The sequence below is a fragment of the Electrophorus electricus genome, chromosome 7, assembly GCF_041902795.1.
Source record: "Electrophorus electricus isolate QZ-2024a chromosome 7, ASM4190279v1, whole genome shotgun sequence".
NCBI classification, from domain to species: Eukaryota; Metazoa; Chordata; class Actinopteri; order Gymnotiformes; family Gymnotidae; genus Electrophorus; species Electrophorus electricus.
Genome location: NC_137503.1, coordinates 25,869,653 through 25,895,000, shown reverse-complemented (window position 1 = coordinate 25,895,000; position 25,348 = coordinate 25,869,653). Strand labels below are relative to the sequence as shown.

The 25,348-nt window shown below is 47.0% G+C and overlaps 1 protein-coding gene across 13 annotated transcripts in view; it reads right to left on the bottom strand.

The window, feature by feature from the left end:
- Positions 1-25,348, bottom strand: part of sipa1l1 (signal-induced proliferation-associated 1 like 1) — a 60,443-nt gene that overhangs the window by 20,004 nt on the left and 15,091 nt on the right. For 12 of the 13 annotated variants that reach the window (XR_014124535.1, XR_014124533.1, XR_014124534.1 and 9 more), the window contains 6 exons: positions 5,009-6,780; positions 3,117-3,247; positions 1,641-1,829; positions 1,369-1,543; positions 375-478; positions 114-271 (listed from right to left, as the gene is read on the bottom strand). Coding sequence is in view for 9 of the 13 variants with exons in the window: in XM_035524294.2 (XP_035380187.2) it covers positions 114-271; positions 375-478; positions 1,369-1,543; positions 1,641-1,829; positions 3,117-3,247; positions 5,009-6,548 (2,297 nt within the window). In the remaining 4 variants the exon portion in view is untranslated. Of the gene's footprint in view, positions 1-113; positions 272-374; positions 479-1,368; positions 1,544-1,640; positions 1,830-3,116; positions 3,248-5,008; positions 6,781-19,285; positions 19,406-25,348 lie in introns of all 13 variants that reach the window. The other variant, XM_035524295.2, reaches the window with a different exon arrangement.

The following is a 25,348-nucleotide window of genomic DNA, read 5'->3' as shown; positions in this document are numbered from 1 at the left end:
TGTAGCAGGTACTATCAGAGCAAGGGGCAGGGCTTACATGTAGCAGGTACTATCAGAGCAAGGGGCAGGGCTTACATGTAGCAGGTACTATCAGAGCAAGGGGCGGGGCTCACCTGTAGCAGGTGCTGTCTGAGCAAGGATTGTGCACCTGCACCACCACAAACACGTGCTGGAAGTGTGAGCGGATGTTCTTGGGGCTGAAGGCCTTCGCTCCGGGCTCCTGGAACACGATGGTGACTATGTCGTTTCCGATGTGGCGCTTGCGCAGCAGCTGCAGCGGAGGGGAAGACCAGAGAGGGTTAACATGGGTGGCGCCGTGGCAACCAGAGACAGCGGGCCACCGTGCAGCGGCTGCTTGCTGTGGGGCTCCTTACCTGCTGTTTGTTGTTGGGCGTGTAGGGCAGCATAGAGGACACGTGGAACATGATTTCATAGTCTTTGTATGTGGTGTATAAGGAATGTGTGCCAGTTGAGTCAGCTGCAATACAAACAGCTCGAGTTAAAAACACCATCACTGGATCACTGATACGCCCCTACCCTCACCCCCTGGAGAGCCTGGAGTGCTGGAGATTTTTTTTTTTTAAGCCATTCAAAAAAATCTGCTGAAATATTTGAATTTCTGACACCTGTGAAGCTTTTCCCTCTCATACTTATTCTGTCAGGCAAAACACATGCACAATTGGACTCAATCAAATCAAAGAATTTATAGCTCCCACTAAATGGCTAACTGCACTAGCAGCAATGGCGAAAGGTGAAAAATGGCTAAAAGTGATCCGAGTTCACTTAAAGTCATTGAGATGGGTGCTGATTTCTGAGCCAGGTCAAAATGCAAGGTGCAGAAAGGCATGCGTCAGGGGCTGAAACACCCAGATAGGCACCCTCCCTTTCGCCCGGCCATCGTGAAATTAAAATGAGACCGTTTTGTGTGTTTGCCAACGGCGAGAACGCGCAGGACTGAACAGGAGTCTGCCGTGTGGATTCTTCCCCAGTTTGACAAGAGCCTAATTTGACAATCCAGGAGTGTCACAGCAGGGCGTGGGACACAGCCAAGCGCATCGCTGGAGTCTCTCGTCATCTCCACCCTGTGCTGAGAAGCCCAGGTGGCCGAGACCGGGACACGCGTGGCTGGAGCAGCGTACCGATGCGGCCACCACAGGGAATACACATGGAGCCGGAGCATCTTGCCGTTCAGGATTCAGCATGGCTTGGCTCATATACTGAGGACTGTGGGCTTGTCCTAATTTTATTGCACCAGTCAAAAACAGATTTATGGAAAACATTTGGAAGAATTCTTAGCAAAAGTATTTAAATAGTTGTTTTAACGGCTGAGGTTGCGGTGCAGGCTGTGAGCACAGGGCCTACACTCACTCTTGGTATCGAGCTGGGCACGGTATTTGCTGAAGCCCTTGAGGCGCACACGCTCGCCCAGCAGCTGCAGGAACTCGTCGAACGCAGGGCCCGCTGCCTCGTTATTGTACATCTCCTCCTCGCTGCTCTGGCCGGCCAGGCAGTACATGACCCCCACCTTCAGCTGGAAGCTGAGCTGCGGACCACAGGAGACATAGGCAGGCTATGATGACAGGCAACTCCAATTCAGGTGGGCTCTGGGGCGAGGGTGTACTGGAGTGTGTGCTGGGTACCCCTTGCTCATCCAGTTTCATCAGCTGCTCCGTGACCTTGGGCGTGTTGAGGGCGAGGCGGAGGCAGTGGGCGTTAAGCTCCGGCACAAGGTATTCCAGCACCTCCTTCAGGGGCAGGCCTCGTGCCAAGCCGTGTTTCGACGTTGAGGGAACAGCGTCTTCCATAATCGAGCCACGCAGGGTCGTCAGCTACACACCAAGGGAGAGTCATGCATCTGTTACTTTAGCAGAATTCACTCAACACCCAGCACACAAAATAAGCATAAGCTTTTACATTTGCCCATGTATATGTAAATATAATGGGGAAAAAAATCTGAAAACATTTAGATTCATTTAGATACATAATAAACAGTTTTTCTTTTCTATGGGTCTTTGTCCTACTTAGTTCATGTGTTATGTTTAAGCTGAGGCATTTCAAACCGGCTAAAAATATTGTGTGTGTATGTATATGTATATATATAAAAAACATAAGCCACAAGCAACACACTGCATATGGTAATCACTGTGTGATTAGTACAGTTTGTGTACTAATCTTGCCAAAGGTAAATTGCTGGACATTTTACTGTTCATTATATTTACAAGGCAATTAGGCGACTGATTAGTACGACCGGCTAGCTAGATAGCCTACGCTTCCTAGCCAACAACTGCACCTGTATGTGGTCGAAAGAAATATGAATATATAAAATAAATAACAAACCAGGATTTTTAGAACCTTGAAATATTTATAATCTTGTGCTGCATGCCCTGAGCTCAGATTATCTTAACAACAACTACGCCAGGTAAGGAGGTAGGCCACATTAAATGATAATCAATGACATGGCAGGAACATTTTTAAGCTGTTGAGCTTTATCAGCATTTAATCCACCTGAACGAGAGAAGAAAAAAAAAATGTAAGTGAAGACAGAAACCTGGGTTTGGGCATTTGGAATGTCTTCCATTTAATGCCACAGACTGCACTACTCTTTCTCCTGTTATTGAAAAGAAGCCCCCCCTCATATGCTGCTCATGAGGTCGAACATGATGGACAAGCGCTTCTATAAAAAGCTCCTCCACCTCCTTCTAACAGGCCTTCATCTCTGGAAATAGCAGGGAAAGAGGACGACACAGAGAGCCATGCGTCACACCAAGAGCAAAGCTATTAAGCCCCATCAGAGAGCATGTGAATCATAAGTAGCTTCTATAAATGAGACAGGTGCCTGAGGTCACAGTCAAGAGCCTTTTCTTCTGGCTTCCCCCCCACGATTACAAAGACCTGTGCTCTACCAGTACGTGCGCAGCGACTCTCAAAACCACGCGACTGGAGGAGAGGGTGGCATCGCGGCGACTGGCCGGTCTGAGCAAGCACTGAAGCACGTTGCGTAAGTGAGTGGTGGGTGCCGGACCGCCACTCACTCACCGCCGCCTGGTGGGAGGCAGCGCTCTGTACTCAGGTAAGGGGGGCGGGAGGGGAGCCGTGGTCGGCCGTCTAACACTCACCTCGCTGGTCCTGAAGATGGCACGGTAGTTGTACTGGGGCCCGTGCTCTTTGTGGTCGTCGAGCTTCTCCCGCCGGAGGCTGACGGCGACTGGCCCCAACGTCTCGTCCACACCCAGGTAGTTCCAGTGCTCTAGACGGTGGGACGGAAAACCGCAAGGCAGCCATGCTGTTATACTGAACGTTTAGATGCTGCAATCATCTGCCATTTCTCCATGAATTCTACATGACAGCCATAAGTAACACGTCTAAAAATGACAGAGCACTTGCCTTTGAATCAAATGAGCATTTAAATCCTCATAAACAAGGTAAATGGGACATGTCCGTCAAACAAATTGGTGCTATAAGAATTTCAACTAAAGTGGTTTATGAGGCTACTCAGAACACATGCTCTTTTGTTATGTACAAATAACTACAAAATTACCATTAGTTTAGCAAGTTTATCAAGTAATCTCAATTAGGTATTACCATCATATGCTTGCATCTACAGTCATGGACAACATCAAAAAGACGAGTTTGATGACAGCCTCAATATATGCTTTAACTCTCCTTCCATGACTCTGCTATAATATGGCCAACATCTATTGCAAGCATGAATCTGACACACCTCTTCTTTATAGTCACGCTCGCTGGTAGCAAACCAAACAAGCACTTGCCATCACTGCACATGACTATTACGAGATTACATAACAGTAACAGCCATTTATCTGAGTGAAACGCGGAGATAACATACACTACTTAAATAGCGGAAGATTTTGAATGGGCTTTCCCTCAATGCCAAAGATGGCAAAGATTATAGGGCCAGCCAGGCGAGCCAGTGAAAGTGAAAACCGCAAATTCCAGCATCCTACAAGCTATATGCCCACAATGCCATTTAAGAGAGACACCTGTATACCACTCCGGTGTGCTGTTTCATGGCATAGAAATCTGTCACAAGTTACTATTTGCAATGTTAAATACTACATGTATTGACTTACCTTTGGTAAATGTTGAAACAACAAAATTTGCTAATATAAGTAGCCTCTATTTAAGGCAGACACTGATCTGAACTCCTCAACCTGCTTTTTTGACATGTCAGACAGGAACTGGCTGCTGACACATATCCATCACATTTGTTAAGATGGAAGACAGCCTTCATTAAGACAGCAGCCATTCTACCCAGTTCAAAGGCAAAACAGCAGCTATTGAGAGCTTGAAGATTAACTGTTTTATCTTTACTACATAACTACTAGAAAAGGACATGTGACAAGTAAGAGTGAGAAACCACTCCATTACTAGTGACTTTTCACCACAAAAAGACCCCTAAATTATATAATACAGACTATAGCAAATCCGAACATATTAGCCACATTAGATAGCTTATGTTCTCTACCATCTACACCATCAATGTGATGAGTTGTGATGTCTAGTGATTTATTTCATGATCAATAAGAGTCTTATTATAGCTTTGCTTTTAGTTGTGGTTTAGTGTTTCTGGTGAATTTTATGATCAAGTTACTTTTAAGTGGATTTCTGTTATAATTATATCACTTACAAGTTTCTGCAGAGTTTAGAAATTTGACAAATGGACAAACATTTAAATGCCTAATAATCAAGTCAGTACTATTTAACTATTGGTGTGTTTCACTTTTCACCCAATAAAATTATATAGGACCAGATATTTCTGGTCATCTTTTTAGGTCTATAAAACAAAAACAAACAACAAAAAATCCCCACTCATATTCATAAACCTGTACATGTTGGTAATGACTGCATTCCTCTGATAAAAAAAAAAAAAAAAAAAAAAAAAAGAAGCAGTAAATTACAACTTAAAACATGAAGATTCCAATATCAACCACTAAACAACCCACAGCAATAGCTAAGCTACTGATCAAATAAAGACCCCCTCACTCACCTCTCAAATAGAAGTACTTCCGATAGTAATAGGCACCAAGGTCCACATGTTCCACAATGTTGCTTTTTCCACGTTCATGGTGAATGCTCTTGCCATCCTTGGGTGCTTCTAGAACTGCTACCCCCGCGTTGCTGAAGTGGGTGTTGGGGGCAGCTTCGGGGGAGCTGTCTTCATCTCTGGACGAGTTGGAGCTTCCGCTGCCAATGCTGCCCTGTTTCGACGGGCTGATGTTCCTCTCTCCCTCACCACCTATTTCGTTACGGAAACATGGGCAGCTGAGGACCAGATCGTTGCTCTTGTCGTCGCCGGGGTCAAGTGTCGGGCCATCCTTGGTGTTGAGCTCTTCCTGGCTGCCGCAGGGCGAGCCGCAGGCCCCGCTCTGGGTGGAGGAGAGGGAGGAGGAGGCCGAGGCGGCGGCGGCAGCTGAGGCTCCCGTGGTGGTGTTCTTCCGCTTGACCGCGCTCTGCCGGCTCTGGGCGGCCTCGTTCAGGTCGAACAGGATGCTCTGGACGTCGAAGTGGCCGAAGCCCTTCTGGCACACCCAGGGCTTGGGTGGGGGGCCCGCGTCGTCCGCCCGGCTGTCCTCCACGTCGGAGCCGGCGCGTGAGGCGTCTCCCTCGATCTTCACACTGCGCAGCTTACGGAAGATGGACTCGCCGCCCGTCTCGGACTTGGAGCGCCGCTTCAGCTGCTTCTCGCGCTCTTTCAGTCGGCTGGCCGGGCTTCCTCGTGCCGGCCCCAGGGGCCCGTCAGGCAGGTCCAGCGCGCTGTGCTTGTGGGCCACAGTCAGCAGCTCGCTCAGCTTCTCTGGGGCGGGGCTGCGCTGGTCAGGCGCGTCCGTGTGGTATGCCTTGAGCATATCGAAGAAGCTCTCACCAGACACGCCGTGCTTGTCGATCGAGGAGGTGCTGCCGTACTCGCGATGCATGGGGGTCCAACCAGAGAAGGACCAGCCCTCGTTGCCATCGGCGTCCAGCTCGCTGATGGTGATGTCGCTGTTGCTGCGCTGGCGGATGCGGCGCATGCCCTTGCGGGGCGAGCCCAGGTAGCCGTCGGGCGAGAGGAAGCGGTTGTCTTTGCCCTTGCCCTGCATCTTGCTCTTCAGTGTGTTATGAATATTGCGCAGCATGGACGAGTCTTGCGGGCTGATCAGGTGACCCAGCTTGGCAGAGAGGTTGCTCTGCGCGCTACCAGAGCTGGCCGTCGACGAGTCCGTCTCCACGGTGATATGCCACACGCCTCCGCTCCCTCCACCGCCTCCGCCTCCGCTACCCCCTGCACTCCCCCCTCCCCCACTCCCGCTACCACTCCCACCGCTGCCCCCGCCCCCAGCATCCTTTCTCGGGGGCCAGTCGGCGACACGTGCTCGGACGCCCATCTTGGGCACGCCGGGCGTGCATCCGGACAAGTGGGTGCTCTCGCTGCGCGGGGGCGGTGCGCCGCCGTTGGGCAGGCGCAGGCGGCGCGTGTAGAACTCGTCGGAGGCGGGCACCGAGCCGCCCACTGAGCGCTCCGTCTGTGAGCGCTTCAGGCTGGTCATGGCGAGGAGGTGTGGCACAGTGCTGCGGGGCGGAGCACGCACGCCGGGCGTACGGAACGGCGGGCCCGAGAGGGCATGCGCTGCCACGCAGCGGCGAGGTGGCAGCGGCGAGTGCGCACAGATCGGCGCAGGGGGAGTTTGGTCCTGTAGCTTCTCCTACAGGAGATCAGGCATGGCAACGGAGCAGAATTATCAGACGTTCTCCTCCATCACTCCCAAGGCAGGCTGAATTCTGGAAGGGACAGAGGCCGAGAAAAAAAAAAAATTGGGTAAAAACTCTCATCCAGATAGCATGCGTGCTCCCTGAGAATTAAACCCAGTTCTTCATTTTGTTAGCAATTCTACCAGTTGACGTACAGGAACAGAACACTGACCACATGGACTGACTGAATGACATTCATGATGCACAGCCATGGAAACCAACCAGAACATGCATATGGCACAGCTTCCATGGCGACACCCCTACAAATGGCACTCGCAGCTTTGGCTCGCAGTCTGACAAACCCATAAGGGACCAGCTTTTCTCCTATAGTGATGCCCAGGGCATTCCCAGACAGTTCTCCCGTAACCACCCTGCTGTTATCACTGGGTCAGCGGGGAGGCCTCCAGCCAGTTCAGGCCAAACAGAGCGGAGGTGCACCACCACAGAGGTCCACACGTTCTGGCACATCAGGTTTTACGTTCGCCTACCGTAAGCGATGTATTAGGAAAACCATGCTTCCAGTCATGAGACATAATGCCCAGTACGTTATTTATTTATTTAACGTTTAATTCAACCTGGCAAGTCATTAAGCACATATTCTTATTTGCAATTTACCTTGTGAATTATTGCCTTAAGTGTTCATTACAGGGGGAAGTGGAGCAGGTAGAGGCAGTGCAGCCCCGCCCTAGCACTCCACAGCTCTCCATTCTCCCTGCCTGACACGCGCCAGCCAATTAACCAGCCCCTCATGAGTTTGAAATTGGTGTGCAGGAGCAGGCAAAATGCTAACGCATGCAGCGCACCACAGAGTTGGAGATGCGCTGTATCGGGCCAAGGACATTTCAACCCTTCTTCACCCCGAAGTGCCTACACTAATGAGAAAAGCATCTGAAATGTCTGTAGGTGCAAACGAGGCTCGTGCACCCCGTTCTGCCAGAGGACTGACTGCACTGGATAAATTAATCAGTAGCTTCTGTGCTGTGATGGCCCAGTGCTCTACGGTGCCCAGCAGAGTACTCGCAGCTGGAGTGCAGTCCCACCGGGGAGCGGTCACATGCATTAACAGTGCCACCTATTTTTAAATCCCTGCACAATAGAGTAGAGGCACAAGAGGAGGGTTCTAAAACAGGCGGACCTAGCCACGGCGGCCATCACAGGTGGGATTAGGTAGGTACGGCAGGGCTGCTCACGACGTAGTGCAGCAGGAGCCCCCTATGGCTGCTCCCATATGACAGCCGGGATAAGCTCAGAAATGTCAGTTTCCTTAGTTTCCTGGCAACCATCTGCCATGCGTTTTTTGCTGCAGAGCAACACTGCTGCCGGGTTAACCTTAATGGAAAAAATTAAAAAAAAAAAAAAAAAAAGAAGAGAGAGAAGAAGAGGAGTGAAGGAAGAAGGGAGGTGAATGTGGAATGAGTGTGCTGTGACATCATTTACTTCTAACATGGAAAAAGAGGGCTGCGTCACACCACTGAGGTCACTCAGAACATCAGAGCAGCTCCTCTAATTGACCATCCAAACACAAATCGACTGAGATGCAAGAGCACCACGTTTGGACTAGTGTGCCGTGTTGGAAGTCAAGTTCAGCAGATTCAAGGGTCAGTGGATTTACTTCAGGCCAAATTCTAGGACAGCCGACACCGGAGAAACTCACCGGTTCCTACAAGTTCTGCTACCAAACGCACACATTGCCACTATTTCTCAGACACTTGTGGATAAGGACGTCTTCAGTCAAATATGAGAGTGCTGGTGTGGTGCTTTCAGACTGACTAGACTAACCGCTAACGATGACGTCAGAGTTCTCTTTAATCATGGCTATAGTGGTAGACATGGTGCCTGAGGAGATTCAATTATGAGGTCATATTCCTGTCACCAGCTTGCTGACCTCGTGTCTGACGGGAGAGTGTGAGGGGAGGAGGACGTGGTTTGCTCGCAATCAAAACACACACACACCCTTTTTGCAAGCGGACAATCACACATTTACCCTCTAAGAGAAGATGAGGTCATGGGAATTTACACTGCTGGAAAGGAACAGCCAGTTAGCACAGCCCTCTCAACCACCCCACCGTCACCCCTCTCTCACCCTTACAGATGATGTAATGCGTTTTGGAGGTTGCAGGTGTTTCACTGGGGATGAGCACAATTTGGACATTCGTCATGCACAGCTGCCAAACTGCTGCTGCCAGCATGACGGACAGGGGGCGGGCGTAATGCCGGAGTGGCGAATGAAGAGGTGGCCCCTCTGACCGGCGCCCGTGGGGAGCTCCGTGAGTGGAGCAGGTCAGAGCTAGGCACTGACGCTGAGCCTATGTGGGGTCGGGGAGTGTGCAGCGGTGAGCTGGAGGACTCGGCGTGAGTGGCAAATGCCAAGCCGCAGTGCAGCGAGCGCTGCCCTGGGGCGAGTGCGAGCGGAGAGAGAAGTCTGCCTGCCTGGATGTTCAGGGGTTTCGCCGTTCCCGAATTTATCCTCCTGTGTTGGTTCGTTTTCAACTGAACAAACAAATATCATTTTTTTCTGTAAGTCTTCATTCTCTTTTGTTGTTCTCCAATTGGATGCCACTTCTCTTATGAGATTTGTTTTTTTTTGTTTGTTTTTTGTTTTTTTAAAAACAGGTGAACTGCAAAACTGTGAATCATGGAAATGTTGTGCTGTCTTCATTATTCAAATGTAAAGACAAGCCAAATGTCAGAAGGACAAACAGCATGTTCCTGCCTCTAGCCAGCAAGAAGGCCTGAAAATGAAGCCTGGAAAGGAGTTGGTCCAATCAGATGAAGCCTGGAGAGGAGCTGGTCCAGTTAGATGAACTGACAATGAATCAAAACATAATGAAATACCTTGTTGAACAGCACCCTTTTCTGGAAAAACACAAACACCTCGCTCTGGGGATGGGGCATCGGAGGTCTCAGGGACGGTGGGTGGGTGGTGTTATGCCTGAGCATGTTGCAGTATGAGAGGCTGGGAGGAGGGAGAAGGGGGTCGTCTCAGGTGTTTCCTCAGCACTGGCACATGACTCAGGCCAAGACAGTGAGTCAGCGTCGGTGCGAAGCATGAGCAGTAAGGGCAGACTGCATGACACACGCCTCCTGCTGGCCCTCACCTCTCCACATATCCCTCCACAACTTCAAGAGCAAAAAAATCCCCACCGACAGCTTTGTGGCTGCTATAGGAAGGAAACCCCTTCCCTCTGAAGGAAGTTGAGGAAGAACTCAAGGATTGGCGTGGCCTAACTTTTCTGGACATGATTGGAAACTATATCTAATTCATTTAAGGCGAGAACATTCCTGTGTTTGAGTTGCACCACTCAGAGCTGGAGTACAGCATATTGTATCCTAACAGTGAGGACAGCCTAGCTGCCACAAGCCCTGTTTAATTAAAGTTCTGACATTCTGAAGACAGAGCTGCTGTTCTTATCAGTGCTGTGTAGTCATGAGGTTAGCCAGGCTGAAAGCACCTCTGTGGTCATGGTCTTGAGCACAAATCACCCCCGTTACCACAAAGGAATGTGAATGGCCTTAAAAGCAAAATAGAAAACTATTAAGCTCTTCCAAAAAACAAACAAACAAAACAACCCGTTTCAGATATAATTTGAAAGTGTTTGAATGTTGGGCAGAGAATCATCCAGTCCAAATAAATACATGCATAGGCCTGCAATTCCTAGTACTGAGATTCCTAAGAGCAATGCAATCTTTCACAGTGTGTGAGAATACAAGTGAACATGTAATAAGCACACTTCAGAGAATATCACGCTGGGAGATGCAGCCATCTGTAAAATTATGTCAATTTCGCAGCCAGATCATATTTGAATATTTCTCATTTAGACTCATACACCCTGACAATGCGAAGAGGGTGTATCTCTCCTGACATCCCTACACCTGAGAAAGCAGCAATGCCCTTCTCACTGTTCACCTGTTAAAAAATGTGAGCAAATCAATTATCGGAAAGCACTAAGGTAATAACTGTGCAAACAAAGCGGCCAAACAGGGCGGGTCAAAGTCGTGCTGAGTATGAACCATGCCAAGAGTCACGCCGCCATTTCCCACGGCTTTGAGAGGCTGAACTGCAGGGGAGGGTAAGAGAAGAGAGGAGAGACAAAGGCTGGAGTCCTTCGACCAAGTGGATCTTGCACAGCCTCTGGTTCTGTCGTGTCCGGTTCCGAGGAACAGGATTGATTGCTGCAAATTGGTAAAGGCTGCAAAGATCGTGGTGAGCAACACCACAGTCCAGTGTGGCTTAATAGGGGAAACCTGAGTGCTGAGGTGCAAGATGGGCTGGCCTGGGGCTTGGTGAGAAAAGCCTCATTTTCTTCTGACAGTCTTCAAGAAACAAACACAGTTTACCTCACTAAAGAGGCACCGCTGAGCAAACTGCTTCACATGGTCTCCTGCTCACAAGCATATTTGTCCTCGACTCACTGCTTTCTGTCACTCTCCCTTTTACCTGTATTTACTCCTTCTCCCTCACGTTCCCTCCCACTCCTCCTCTCACTACCCCTTCTCTCTCTCTCTACCTCTCACTACCCCTCTCTCCATCTCTCTCTCTCTCTCTCTCTACCTCTCACTACCCCTCTCTCCATCTCTCTCTCTCTCTCTCTCTACCTCTCACTACCCCTCTGTCCATCTCTCTCTCTCTCTCTCTCTCTACCCCTCTCTCCATCTCTCTCTCTCTCTCTCTCTACCTCTCTACCTCTCACTACCCCTCTCTCCATCTCTCTCTCTCTCTCTCTACCTCTCACTACCCCTCTCTCCATCTCTCTCTCTCTCTCTCTACCTCTCACTACCCCTCTCTCCATCTCTCTCTCTCTCTCTCTCTACCTCTCACTACCCCTCTCTCCCTCTCACTACCCCTCTCTCCATCTCTCTCTCTCTCTCTCTCTCTACCTCTCACTACCCCTCTCTCCATCTCTCTCTCTCTCTACCTCTCACTACCCCTCTCTCCATCTCTCTCTCTCTCTCTACCTCTCACTACCCCTCTCTCCATCTACCTCTCTCTACCTCTCTCTACCTCTCTCTACCTCTCTCTCTCTCTCTCTCTCTCTCTCTACCTCACTACCCCTCTCTCTCTCTACCTCACTTCCTCTCCCTCTCTCACCCCCATCTCCCTCTCTCTCTCTCTCTACCTCTCACTACCCCTCTCTCTCTCTACCTCCCTCTGTCCCCCATCTCCCTCTCTCTCTCTGACTACCCCTCTCTCCCTCTCACTACCCCTCTCTCCATCTCTCTCTCTCTCTCTCTCTCTACCTCTCACTACCCCTCTCTCCATCTCTCTCTCTCTCTACCTCTCACTACCCCTCTCTCCATCTCTCTCTCTCTCTCTCTCTACCTCTCACTACCCCTCTCTCCATCTACCTCTCTCTACCTCTCTCTACCTCTCTCTACCTCTCTCTCTCTCTCTCTCTCTCTACCTCACTACCCCTCTCTCTCTCTACCTCACTTCCTCTCCCTCTCTCACCCCCATCTCCCTCTCTCTCTCTCTCTACCTCTCACTACCCCTCTCTCTCTCTACCTCCCTCTGTCCCCCATCTCCCTCTCTCTCTCTACCTCTGACTACCCCTCTCTCTCTCTACCTCCCTCTGTCCCCCATCTCCCTCTCTCTCTACCTCTGACTACCCCTCTCTCTCTACCTCTCACTACCCCTCTCTCTCTCCCTCTGTCCCCATCTCCCTCTCTACCTCTGACTACCCCTCTCTCTCTACCTCTCACTACCCCTCTCCCCCATCTCCCTCTCTCTCTCTCTCTCTCTCTACCTCTGACTACCCCTCTCTCTCTACCTCTCACTACCCCTCTCTCTCTCTACCTCCCTCTCTCCCCCATCTCCCTCTCTCTCTCTCTCTACCTCTCACTACCCCTCTCTCTCTACCTCTCACTACCCCTCTCTCTCTACCTCTCACTACCCCTCTCTCTCTACCTCTCACTACCCCTCTCTCTCTACCTCTCACTACCCCTCTCTCTCTCTAGCTCCCTCTGTCCCCCTCCTTTGAACAAGATCCTCCTCACTTCCTCTCTCCCTCTTCCTCACACATGATCCCTCACTCACCACCTCACTCCCCCTCATTCCCTCTCACTCCCTCTCCCTTGCAAATGATCCCTCCCTCCCCCACTTCTCTCTTTCACTCCCTCTCCCTCACACATGATCCCTCCTCTCACTGCCTCTTCCTTTTGTGACATAGGGCCAATGGGGGGAATGGAAATGAGCGTGGAGCTCTGATGTGAGCTCAGCAGGACACACAATTTGTTTTAATAACACAGGGCACCTAAACCTCTAGATCAGTTCAAGGAACTGTAAATGGAGTAACACGGTGCTTTTAGGCCCACACACCAGGCCAATCTATACAGTGCCCAGAAATACGACAAAAGTAAACACATTCAACAAATGAGTTTTTTCTGTAAATGCCATTTTGAAATGTTTAGTACCTCAAAGCATCCTGCAAAATGATTGTTGAAATGTTAAGACTTAAACTAAAATCTACTTTAGTACTTTAGACTACTGTTTCACTGAGAGAAGCTGTGGCTCAAACATACTTTGAAAGTGATTTCTCATGAGAGAATGTGCGTCAGCCTGACCTACAAATCATTCAGATGTTTGATTAAAACAACTACAGAAGACTTAGCAGAAGCCATGAAACTTGGCACTATACATCATACAGAAAGCAAAACAGGAAATAAGAAGCAGATATGTGGAGATAACAGTCAAACAGCAACCCTCCACCTAGTGCTGGAACTCAGAGGATTTCATATAAATATGGTCTGGCAGTGGTTTGATCAGGGTTGAATGATTGATCGATTTTATATTGAACTCAAAATTCTGAAAGAAATGTTATCAACCGCAAAGTGAGATGTTATCTTTTACTATTGTTCTATCATGGCAGTAGTTGTTTAGAACTACAGGGAAAAAAGTTCACAGGCAATTTAATATTTCACAGGCAATATAATAACTGATTTTGTTCAGTAATTATATAACTATGCTAGCTAGATGTTTAATAGCATGTGAACAATACAGCTGGAATTTAATAAAACAAATAAACGAAATCAATCAATAAAACATAATTGCAGATCTTACTTAAACGTGGAATAAGGGTGGATGAGGGAAGCAGCTGGTGGATTAGCTGAGATTAGACAGTTCCTCGACTAACACTGTAAACATGACTGCCTGGCAGCTGGGCCTTGCGCATGGCTAGGTGTGTAAACACAACACAGTTAACATGCTCAGGTAAATACACAAACAAACACAAAGGCCCTTTAAAAGCTTATGTGCTACATGCTAAAACTACACCATCCAAAACTAAAAGCAAGAAGCGGCTCGGGGACCGGTTTGAGACAATTGGCTTGCATGTTGATAACGATGTGTGGCTTTCACCTTTGCGAGCTGCAAAAAAAAAAATGCATTTAAAATACAAGATTCTTTTTGGCTCGGAGGCCTCGAGTACAGAGGTGCAGTGCATCGCCGTGGGCATGGTGCGGAGAGGCGCGCGCCAAAACCTGCTTGCCTGGCGGCCACACTCCGCCCCACTAATCTCTCCGCAAAGCGAGGGTCTCGTCACGAGATTGACCGAGCAAGCCTTCTGTCAAGGCGGCGAGATCAGCGCTTTCTCCAAGCGCCCATAGCAACACAGGCACTGGGAGGGTGGGAGGAACAGACCGAAATAGCTGAGAAAAAGAGTGAGAGAGGGAAGAGTGGGAGAAGAGAGACAGAGGAGAGGAGAAAGAGAGCGAGAGAAAGAGAGCGAGAGAGAGAGAGAGAGAATCTGTGGTGTAATTAACGGAAGAGGCTGTCAAACAACATGGCATGTAATTCCAGCCTTTCAGAAGAGCACAAGAAGAAGGGGGGAAAAAAGTCAAGGGAGGGAGAAAATCCTTGATGCTGAGCCAAAGATGTGTTTGCATAAACAACAGCGATCAAAGTGCGTTAAGATAGTAGTTAATGCCCCGTCATAAGGCACAGAAGCTCACTGTGTTTTCGCCCAGTCTCTCAGCTGCTACAGTGATCCGCAAGACAAGGGGTGCATGTGTGTTTTTAAGATGCGCAAAAAAAAAAAAAAAAAGCAACTCAAGTCTTGCTGAATAATATTATGCATGCACACATGCACGTGCGTGCACACACACCAAAAAATAAAATAAAATACATCCACACCTTGCCTTTACAAACTGGTTCAATTCCAACAGAATACAATTTTATTTCAAAGCTGATAGACAACAGAGGTTCTATAAGACACTGGAAAGGGCTGCAGCTAATTGGCTGAACATGGCTGTGAACAGGGTACTCATTGTGCTCCAGCAGGTCGGTGTGGGAGGAAGGATATCGGTGTGAGTCATTACATCCAGAAATGGCTTTGCAGTGTGAAGTAAACACCTGCGATCTGGCTGCTGTACAGCACGGTGAGGCACAGTCACCCAGACACACGGCTGCTCTCTGCTCCCGCTTCAGGGAGAGAGACCGCTTCTCATTTCAGGCTCAAACTGATGATTTGCCCCCCCTGAGCGAGAGGATGCCTGCCGGGTGTCTGCAGCTCTGCCACAAGGAGGCCAGGGATGGAAAACCAAGAGCAACACTCACGCTGGGCACACATCCTTGCTGCACCAGGTTTTTTTTTTTTTTTCCCTTTCTTTCCTCCCCCTCCCTCTCTCTCTAATCCCCCCCTTCCCTTCTCTTGCCCTCTTCCCCCCGTCCATTCTCTCTCTCTCTCATCCCCCCTTCCCTCATCTCTCTCTCTCATCCCCCCTTCCCTCGTCTCTCTTTCTCTCTCTCCGTCTTTCATTCTGTCCTGCAGCCAGGGAGAACAGCGATGGAACGTGTGAGAGTACGCACTTGCACAAATGAACCTTCTGCCAATGTTCTGTCCATCTGAGAACGAGCTGCAAAGACCCACAGACCCAAGGTGCACTGCGTTAGTACGCCGTCTAGCCCGTCAGTCCAGCCTCTCGGACACCGAACATTACAGATGCAAAAGCGGAGCGGTGACACATAGGTCAAATGGATGCCAATCAGATGACATCATAATTGGACGGTGGAGTGAAAGCCTGGCATGCGGCAGAAAACAGATTTGCATATTCGATATACAGTGTTTGCATGACAAAAGCCTGCAATGACAAAACTAGGCAGGGATGAAAATACGTAATGATTACTTAGCTTTACCCTGGGTTAAATGCAAAGTCAATTTATCAAGTTATACAGCATTAACTGAAAACTGTGAATGAACATTGATCCTCCAGGTTGAGTCTATATGATTGGCCAAAGTCCAGAGAGGGTACACAGACAGGTAGCAAGGCCCATGGCCCAACTTCCATCCATGGACGCTACTGTCCTCCATTTACCCAGCACTGAAGTTAGGCTTCAGCCATCCCTGCGCCCTTGAACTGGACGTTGGAATAAGTATCTCTCATCTGAACAAGAAAGTCTGAGCTACTCGAGTGTGCAAGGCTGCATGTAGGCAGAGATTCGATGTCAGCCGCATGACTAATATCTCTCCTACCGATCTGAGCGGTGGTGGCATTGCGACTAGCATACATTCACTCTAAGGCTATTTGAAACCACAACTGATTGTATTTAACAAAGACCTTTCTATATTCACAGTTCAAGAACAAACAATCAAGAACATTTTCTTAGCTTATTTCACTGCAATGGTAGCTAAAATATGGTAGTGGAATATCCTTTTTAAAATGATTGGCTAGATAGGTATGAACACAGCTACATTAGGCAACTAACCAAGGCACAATTACAGTAAGCGAAAGACAACCATATTAAAAAGGCACTGGCCAAACTAGCATTACGATGCAGGGCCCATGGCTGAAGATGATCTGGGTAAAGAATTTCAAATTCATATTACTATTACAAAATCAGTCAATTCTATTAGGCCTGAATAAAAACATCACATTTATTAAAACAATAGAGAGGAAAGAAAGCATGTAATCTTTTAATGAATTGGGTAAAGCAAGTGAAAGGATAAAGCTAGCTATAAAATCAGCCCATCTGAGAAAAAAAAAGTATGACTCAGTGAAAAGCAAATATAAGAAAAATGAAATACAGCATTAAAGAAATATATGTGTGTGACCAGGCAGGGCCATTTAAGTACCATTTAAGTACTTAAGAAACTTACAGATCGAACGCTGAGAAAAAAAAAAAAACCCAGAACAGAGCCAAGTGAAGTATTAATTTAATGGTTTAGAGGAATGACACAATGCATCTCCCTTAAGAAAGGTGATTAAAATGCATTCCTTTGTCAAACAGTGGGAACTCGGACTTTGATACCATAGATCTGGCTGCTCGTACAACCAAACCCCCAGTGCCAAATGAGCCGGAGCTATCCCTTACCACAAGCTTCCTGATTGGAGCAGTCGCACTCCATAACACTAAAGCTCAAAGTGATGTGAGAAATGAGGACAGCTGGGCCAGATGGATAAAAAGCCATCGACACACTGCCTTAAAATGTACGAGTATCACCAAAATCAATCTAGCAATATCATTTATGACTTATACAAAAAATGGCAGTAGGCAAAAGCAATTTAAACACTCCATGGTACAGATTCAGCTATTAGTACTGCTACTCACAAAGCAGAGAGGGGGCTCATTAGGTTGAAAGTAAGCTGCACTTTTCATTTCAATAGTTACATGAAGAACTAAATGGCTAGCCTAGGTCTCTCGCTCTACAGATGGACGCTTCTGGCAGAGATGCACAGCAGAGCCCCAGGTTTGCGTCTTGATCATTCATCAGTGCAATCTTGGCCAGCACTACACTCCAACCTACACTTGACCATGATCCCTCCACAACTGCTTTCTGTGGGGCTTTTGTAAGTCATTTGCAAGTTTACAGCAACGTCACTAATTCAGTTTTAATTCTTCTCATTAGTGCCAAAGCCTATATATACACAAAATAATTTCATGACATTGGGGGAATAATAACAATGGGAGAGAGCAAGAATAATTGGAAGAGCATGAGGGTGTCTCTTTGCTTCTTGTTTGCTGTCCTTTCCAATAGAAATAACTAAAAAGGCCTTCATGGCCATGTAGAGACACGTGCAGCAACTTCAACCTCCATGTCCGGGTGCAGCACTGAGTCCACTCAAGCCCTCAACGCTCCTTCGCCTCTCGCCGTGTGCCACCGTCACCACATACCCAGAGTGTCGTTCATCCACCTCTCCTCCATCACACCTCCAAGCTCAGAGGGACGCGCTGAGCTCCACCTGCTAATTTCCCTCGCTAGCGCTTCCTGTTCGGGCCGTCGGGTGAGTGGGTGCAGACAATAGCAGCCACTAAAGGCTCTTGGCAGGAGGGGTGGGCCCAAAGCCTGCCAGAACGTTCTGCCGCATGTGTTTATTTCTGATCAAGTGTCGCCTACTCGTTTTTGTTCTACGTTAAGCACAAGTCCTATTGTGAAACGCAGGTCCGAGGCCAGGTGAATGCAGGCCCGCTGAAATCTAAGGTTCAAATGTAGGTAAGAAAAGAAAAAAAAAGGGCTGATGATGGCTTGACTTACTGCCTGATAGTTACAGGGGAAAAGAATCCTGCACCACACCTTTATTTCAAAGTAGAAGGGAAAAGCTAATTTATTCAACCAGGCATGCTTAACAGCTACATGCAAATCCATGCACGTATGTATGCATGTCTGTATATATACACACACACGCATGCACAACAAGTACATATACACATACTATATGGACAAACGTATTGGGTTACCTACACATTGCACCTACAGGAGCTTTTAGGACATTCCATTTTGAATCCAGAGGCATTAGAGAGAGTATGGAGTTGTCACTACACCTTTTCAGTTATAATGGCTTCTGCTCTTCTGGGAAGGCTTTCTACAAGATTTTGAAGTTTGTCTGTAGGAATTTTTGCTTATTCATCCAGAAGAGCATTTGTGGGGTCAGACACTGATGTTGGATGAGAGGCGGGCTTGCAATCTCCATTCTAGTTCATCCCAAAGGCACAGAGGTCAGGGCTCTGTACAGGCCATTCAAGTTTTTCCACATCAAACTCACCAAACCATGCCTTTACGGACTTTGCTTTGGGCACCGGGGTGTAGTCATGCTGGAACAGGAAAGGGTCTTCTCCAAACTGTCCCCACAAAGTTAGAAGCATATAATTGTCCAAACTGTCTTGGAATGCTGAAGAATTAAGATTTCCCTTCACTGGAACTATGGGGCCTAGGCCAACCCCTGAAAACCAACCATACAGCATTATACCTCCTTAACCAAACTTTACAGTTGGCACAATGCAAATCAGGCAGGTAACGTTCTCCTGGCATTCGCCCAACCCAGACACGTCCGACAGACTGCCAGATAGAGAAGCATGATTCTCCACTCCACAGGACACGTTTCCACTGCTCCAGAGTCCAATAGCGGTGAGCTTTACACCACTCCATCCAACACTTGGCAGTGTGCTTAGTTATGTAAGGTTTGCATGCAACTGCTCGGCCATGGAAACCCATGCCATGAAGCACCCGGCGCACAGTTTGTGCTGATGTTAATGCCAGAGGTGGTTTGGAACTCTGCAGTAATTGAGTCAGAAGAGTGTTGGCGGCTTTTACGCACTACTCACCTTAGCATTTGGCAACCACTCTCTGTAACTTTATGTGGTCTGCCACATCATGGTTGAGCTGCGGTGGTTCCTAAACACTTCCACTTTTCATAATACCACTCACAGTTGATCATGGAATATCTAGGAGAGAAGGAGTTTCACAAACTGTTGTTGCAGCGATGGCATTCTATTGTAGTACTGCACTCAAACTCAGTGAGCTCTTTAGAACAACTCATTCTTTCACAAATGTCTGTAAAGGCAGGATGCACGTCTAGGTGCCTGGTTTTATACACCTGTGTCAACTGAATGGAACATCTGAATTCAATGATTAAGAGGTGTCCTAATACTTTCGTCCATACAAGCGTACATACACTAGATCAAAAGATAATGGGCCAACTCTCCAACAGCTGTTTTCTTGACTACTTCACCAAACTAGAGAAGGGCAACGCAATCGTTAATTGTGATCATTAATTGGAATTAACTGGAATACTCATACAGACACCAGCGCACAGGGTACATTTCCTTCAATTTGTGATTGTTTTATGATGACTGGCCACTGTGCCTTGTCTGTTGCTCTCCAACAAAATTTAATACAGTAGGATATGATACTGATCCTGATAATTAGCTTTCAATACAAGTTTCAATGGTAAATTGCTAGCCATTAGAATTAGATTTACAGTCAGCAGTTGTAGTACACCTTTTACAGACCATCTTAACCAATGCCAGTTGCACTAGTCAACAGTAGCATTCCAAACTGAACAGGATAGACCAGCTGCCAGCATCTGTGACCATGTGGACAAGGTTCAGCCATATTCACAGCCTATGCCGCGACTCCCTGTGCTTCCGGCTCAGAGAGAGGCTGCTGGCTCAGATTTCAGGGATGGAGGGGAAAGGCTCTCAGAGGAGTGATCATTGGGTGATCCAAGTATCACTGTCCCAACATGCAGCGAGACTCTCTGGCTGTTCCTTGAAAAAGGAGAACCTCTTCGCCCAAAAGCATAATCAATTTTATTCCAAGCAAGCCAATTGAAATTAATACAGCAGGTGAAATAAGTACTGAACACGTCACCAATTTTCTAAGTAAATATAATTCTAAAAGGTGCTATTGACAAGACATTTTCACCAGATGTCGGTAACAACCCATCCAATCCACACATGCAAAGAAATCAAACCATAGATGTCCATAAATTATGTGTAATAATGAGAAATGACAAGGAAAAAGTATTAAACATGCTTACTGAAATTTATTTAATACTTCGTACAAAAGCCTTTGTTGGTGATGATGCTTCAAGATGCCTCCTGTACTGAGAAACTAGTCACATGCATTGCTCAGGTGTGATTTTGGCCCATTCTTCCACACAAACACTCTTCAAATCATGAAGATTCCGTGGGCTCCTTCTATGAACTCTGATCTTTTAGTTCCTGCCATAGATTTTCAGTTGGATTCAGGTCAGGTGATTGGCTGGGTTTCTCTGAAACCAATTGAGTTTCCTTGGCTGTGTGTTTGGGATCATTGTCTTGCTGAAATGTCCACCCTCGTTTCATCTTCACCATCCTGGTAGATGGCAGCAGATTTTTATCAAGAATGTCTTAGTACATTTGTCCATTCATCCTTCCTTCAATTATATGAAGCATGCCAGTGCTGTATGCTGAAAAACAGCCCCACACCATGATGTTCCTGCCTCCAAATTTCACTGTTGGTATGGTGTTTTTGGGGTGATATGCAGTGCCTTTTGACCTCCAAACATGGTGTGTATTATGGCATCCAAAGAGTTCCATTTTGGTCTCATCTATAGACTATATTATCCTAGTATTTCACAGGCTTGTCTAAATGTTGTTGAGCAAACTTTAAATGCACTTCAACGTGCTTTTTCTTCAGCAATGGAGTCTTTCGTGGTGAGCGTGCATACAGGTCATGGAGGTTGTATGCATTACTTGTTTTCTTTGAAACAATTGTACCTGCTGATTCCAAGTCTTTCTGTAGCTCTCCAGAGGTGGTCCTTGGCTCTTGGACAACTCTTCTGATAATTATTTTCACTCCTTTGTCTGAAATCTTGCGGGGAGCACCTGATCGTGGCCGGTTTATGGTGAAATGATGTTCTTTTCACTTCCGGACTATGGCCCCAACAGTGCTCACTGGAACCTTGAGTAGTTCAGAAATTCTTCTGTAACCAATGCCATCAGTATGTTTTGCAACAATAATGTTGCAGAGGTATTGAGAGCGCTCACTGGTTTTACCCATCATGAGACGTTTCTTGTGTGGCACCTTGGTAATGAGACACCTTTATATAGGCCATCGGTTGAACCAGCTGATATTAATTTGCACTAAGTGGCAGGATTGCTTTCTAATTACTGATAGAGTTCAGCTGGTGTCATGACTTTCCATGGCTTTTTGCACCTCTCTTTCTTCATGTGTTCAATACATTTTCCCCTGAGTGATTTCTTTGCATGTGTGGATTGGATTGGTTGTTAACAACATCTGGTGAGAATTTCATGTCAATAGCACCTTTAGAAATATATTTACTATTGGTGATGTGTAATGTATTAGAAAATTGGTGATGTGTTCAATACTTATTTCACCCGCTGTATATTAAAGGCAGTTAACCGGTACTACAGAGTGCCCCACTATCTAACACGCTAAAACCGGGAAAAGCAACAGTGTCACCACTACTTGTCTTTTCACCTGCGGAGGCACAGTGGGTAGGCTGCTGCAAACAAAGAGGCCACTGTGAGAGACAGAAAGACCAGGCAGGATCCTGTTGGGAATGAGGATAAAATTACACATACAGGCTAGTAGGAGGCCACAGGCTGTTAGATGGCGTAGAGAAAAGGGTCTGGCCAAGTATGACCATCACCCTTACATTTATAAACAGTTACTATTATGTCTCCAAAATGTGGGCAATAAGTAACTCCATACTGAACATTTGTCAGCTACTGCATATGTACATAAAAAAAGCCTTGAAATAAAGAACACTTTGTAAATGTGCTGGTTAAAAATAAATAATAATGTGCCCTTGAGCTTCATGGACACAAGTTTCACCAACTATAAGTGTGTGTGTGTGTGTGTTTGGGTGCATATCTAAGGGTACAGAAGCCAGTTTCCTCTTAGACGTCTTATAACTCAAATGTATTCGTGCAAATTAATTTTGTAACCCAGGCTCCAAAGTGAGTGATGTCAGTCTGGTGGAGGCATGCGTTATGAGGAACAGCCTCAGCAAAAGCAAAATGATGCAACATATCCAAAGAAAATCACAGCCGTCTGGTAACCATGGTGATGGAATGAGTGAGCCTGATGAGAACTCAGACAGTAAAAGGGAGATGTGCTGATTAGTTGTTAGGCCAACACTGCCTTAATGAATAAGAATGACAATGAGGAATGCCATTTACTCAGCCTTAAAAGCATATGGTCTTTAGTCACTGCATTGGTTAAGCAATTCCGTCCTCAGATACTAGTGCAATGTCTAATAACGTCAGTACTGCAAAGCTTCATCTAAGCTCATGAAAGTATGAACTTTACTGCATGGAACCAGACGTATCAAAATATTGCACAGCAAGAGGATACCATGGGAGAGGACACTACCATGCCATGTCCCCCTCGGGCTTTTTCACCAGCCCACTGCTGGACTGGGCTGGTAGCAGGCGCTATGGGAAGCCCCTTTATTTCCCTGAATATTGTTCGACTTCGTATCCTGTGGCCAGATCGAGCAGGTCACACACCCTCCATGACGCATGCAATAAACCTCCCCCATGGAAACACACCAAAGCTCTGTCAGCAACAGCAGAAATTTACCCACAAAATCACATGCACGTAAATGCTTTCTGACAATGACATTCATGTGTCTATCACTATGTCATTTATTGTCAGAAGATGGAAGTGTTTAGATAATGTGTGTAAATGGATTAGTTACACACATGGCAGCCCAATAGTAGCATCATGGCAGAGTACATTAAATGTGAAGGCTATTGTTTGCCACAGTTGTAAGGGGTTTATGCATGATGAAAAATTCACAGCTACAGCTATCAATATTTGAAAGCCGTTTATTAGCTCAGTTCATGCTAACAAAATGTACATTTTTATACACAGATTTGTGTCAAGCAACGTTTAGTCTATTTGTCCTGCTACTGTTTAAATCTCCTTTTGAGTAAGTGTCAAAGCACTTTAGTAAGTCGCTCTGGATAAGAGCGTCTGCCAAATGCTGTAAATGTAAATTAAACCAGTGTCAGATGTCCCAAAACTTCCCTCTAATAAATAAAAGCAGATTCCATTCCAACAATTACAGCCAACTCCATCATTCTGGTGATTTTTCTTCACTCCCATGTGGCAGTGAAACGCAGAGGTTCAGCAAGCTGCTTCTACACAGCTCCTAGCACCAGATCCAGAGGGAAAGTCGATCAAATCCCTCGCAGCACCACAGGCGTCGGCCCACCCTGCACAAGTCAGCTATAGCATTCGACCGTGAGGATGGCTCATGGCTCACTGAATACCCCACCATGGGGTAGAAGAGGAGAGAGGAATTGAGAGAAGAGAGGAGGGCTTTGCCATCTTTCTGAGCAACTCCCAACGGCCCACTTTGGACTGACGGGGAAGATGTGGAAGAGCATCTCAGTCTGGGGGGGGGGGAAATAAATAAATAAAATCAGCTGGCAGTGGCCTGCTTTGGGTATTTACAATAATATCCCATCTCTAAGCTCGGTTTATACACCCGCATATGTTCACCACATTCCACGGGGCAGCCAATGCTCAGTGTCCAAGCTGTTTGTGTAGCCAGAAGGAGAGACATTTCCACCACGATGGGACGCCATGGATCTCATTCCACCTCAACAGATTTGTATGCGCGTTGTGGGTGTTTAACCTGCGCTTCATGCCGCAAGCCTTAGCCCACTGGACAGGACAGGCCCAGCACTGGCATGTGAGGAGATGCAGGGTAGCCCATGCCTCTCAAGACAAGCCACCGTGAGAAGATTCTGTCTGCATTCCTCTGGAGCACTGAGAGGGGAGGAGGAGGGGATGAGTCCTGTTAAAGCCATAGTCTCAACGCAAGCCGAAATACGCTAGCCTACAGCTGTTTTCACAGCATTCCCTCAACGGAAAAACAGTGGTGGTGAGGGGGAGATTCCAGGCACTCTTTAGCTGTGAGGCTTCCCCCCCCCCCACCCAGACACTGGACAGCATTCAGGAAGCAACAGGATTTGTGTGTTTTGGCCTGTCCTGTTATCTGTTTTAGTGGCCATCAAAAGTGCCTCCAGGCTGCTGCTCTGCCGCTGGACTGCCCTGGCCAGCCACTTCTCAACAGGCTCATGCACGTCCGATTAAAGCTGAACGCCATCTCTCAAAAAGCCTCTGCTAACAGCTGAGCACGGGATACCAGTGATAGCATTCAAACCAGCAGATTCTGAATAGTGATATTCAGTCTGCTTTGTTCACCAAGTCTACAGGCCAAAAAAGAAAACTAATCGTTATGTACTAGCTATATAACGATGCCAAAACGTACAAGGAACACAACACCTTTAGCCTAATATATTCATTTAAGATAAAGTAATAAATAAAACAGTAGATTCACATAGGTTTGTACAACATGTATACTAACCCCTACTGAAACCTGAGGCTTAATAAGCATTAGACTAAAGACAGAAAAAGGGCCAAAGGCGGTGAGCCTTTTTTTAGTCAGTACTCACTAAAACAAATCCTCATTACAGAGGTGGGCAGCTGAAGGTCCAGGATAATGGCTTGGTTATTCCACTTCAAATGGCAGTCTAGTTTGGAGCACAGTGTTAACCTGATATCTATTAGGGCCGGTTTCAACCCCAGCCTACAAAATGGTCAAAAATTGTCTCTTTTTTTTTATGCAGACAAAAGGACAAACATTCCACCTGATCATTTCACCTTTGTGTGAAGCATCCCTGTCAAAAGCAAGTACACAGAATGGAAGAATAAATAACAAAGGTGAGCCAACTGGATAATGAAAAGGAAGAGAGCATGGAATAAAAGAGCAGTGGACAACTGAGATACCTCGTTGCATTTTCCTTCAGGCCCAAAGGGAAAGTCTTGACAGTAATTAACACCTTTCAATCCTACTTACATAA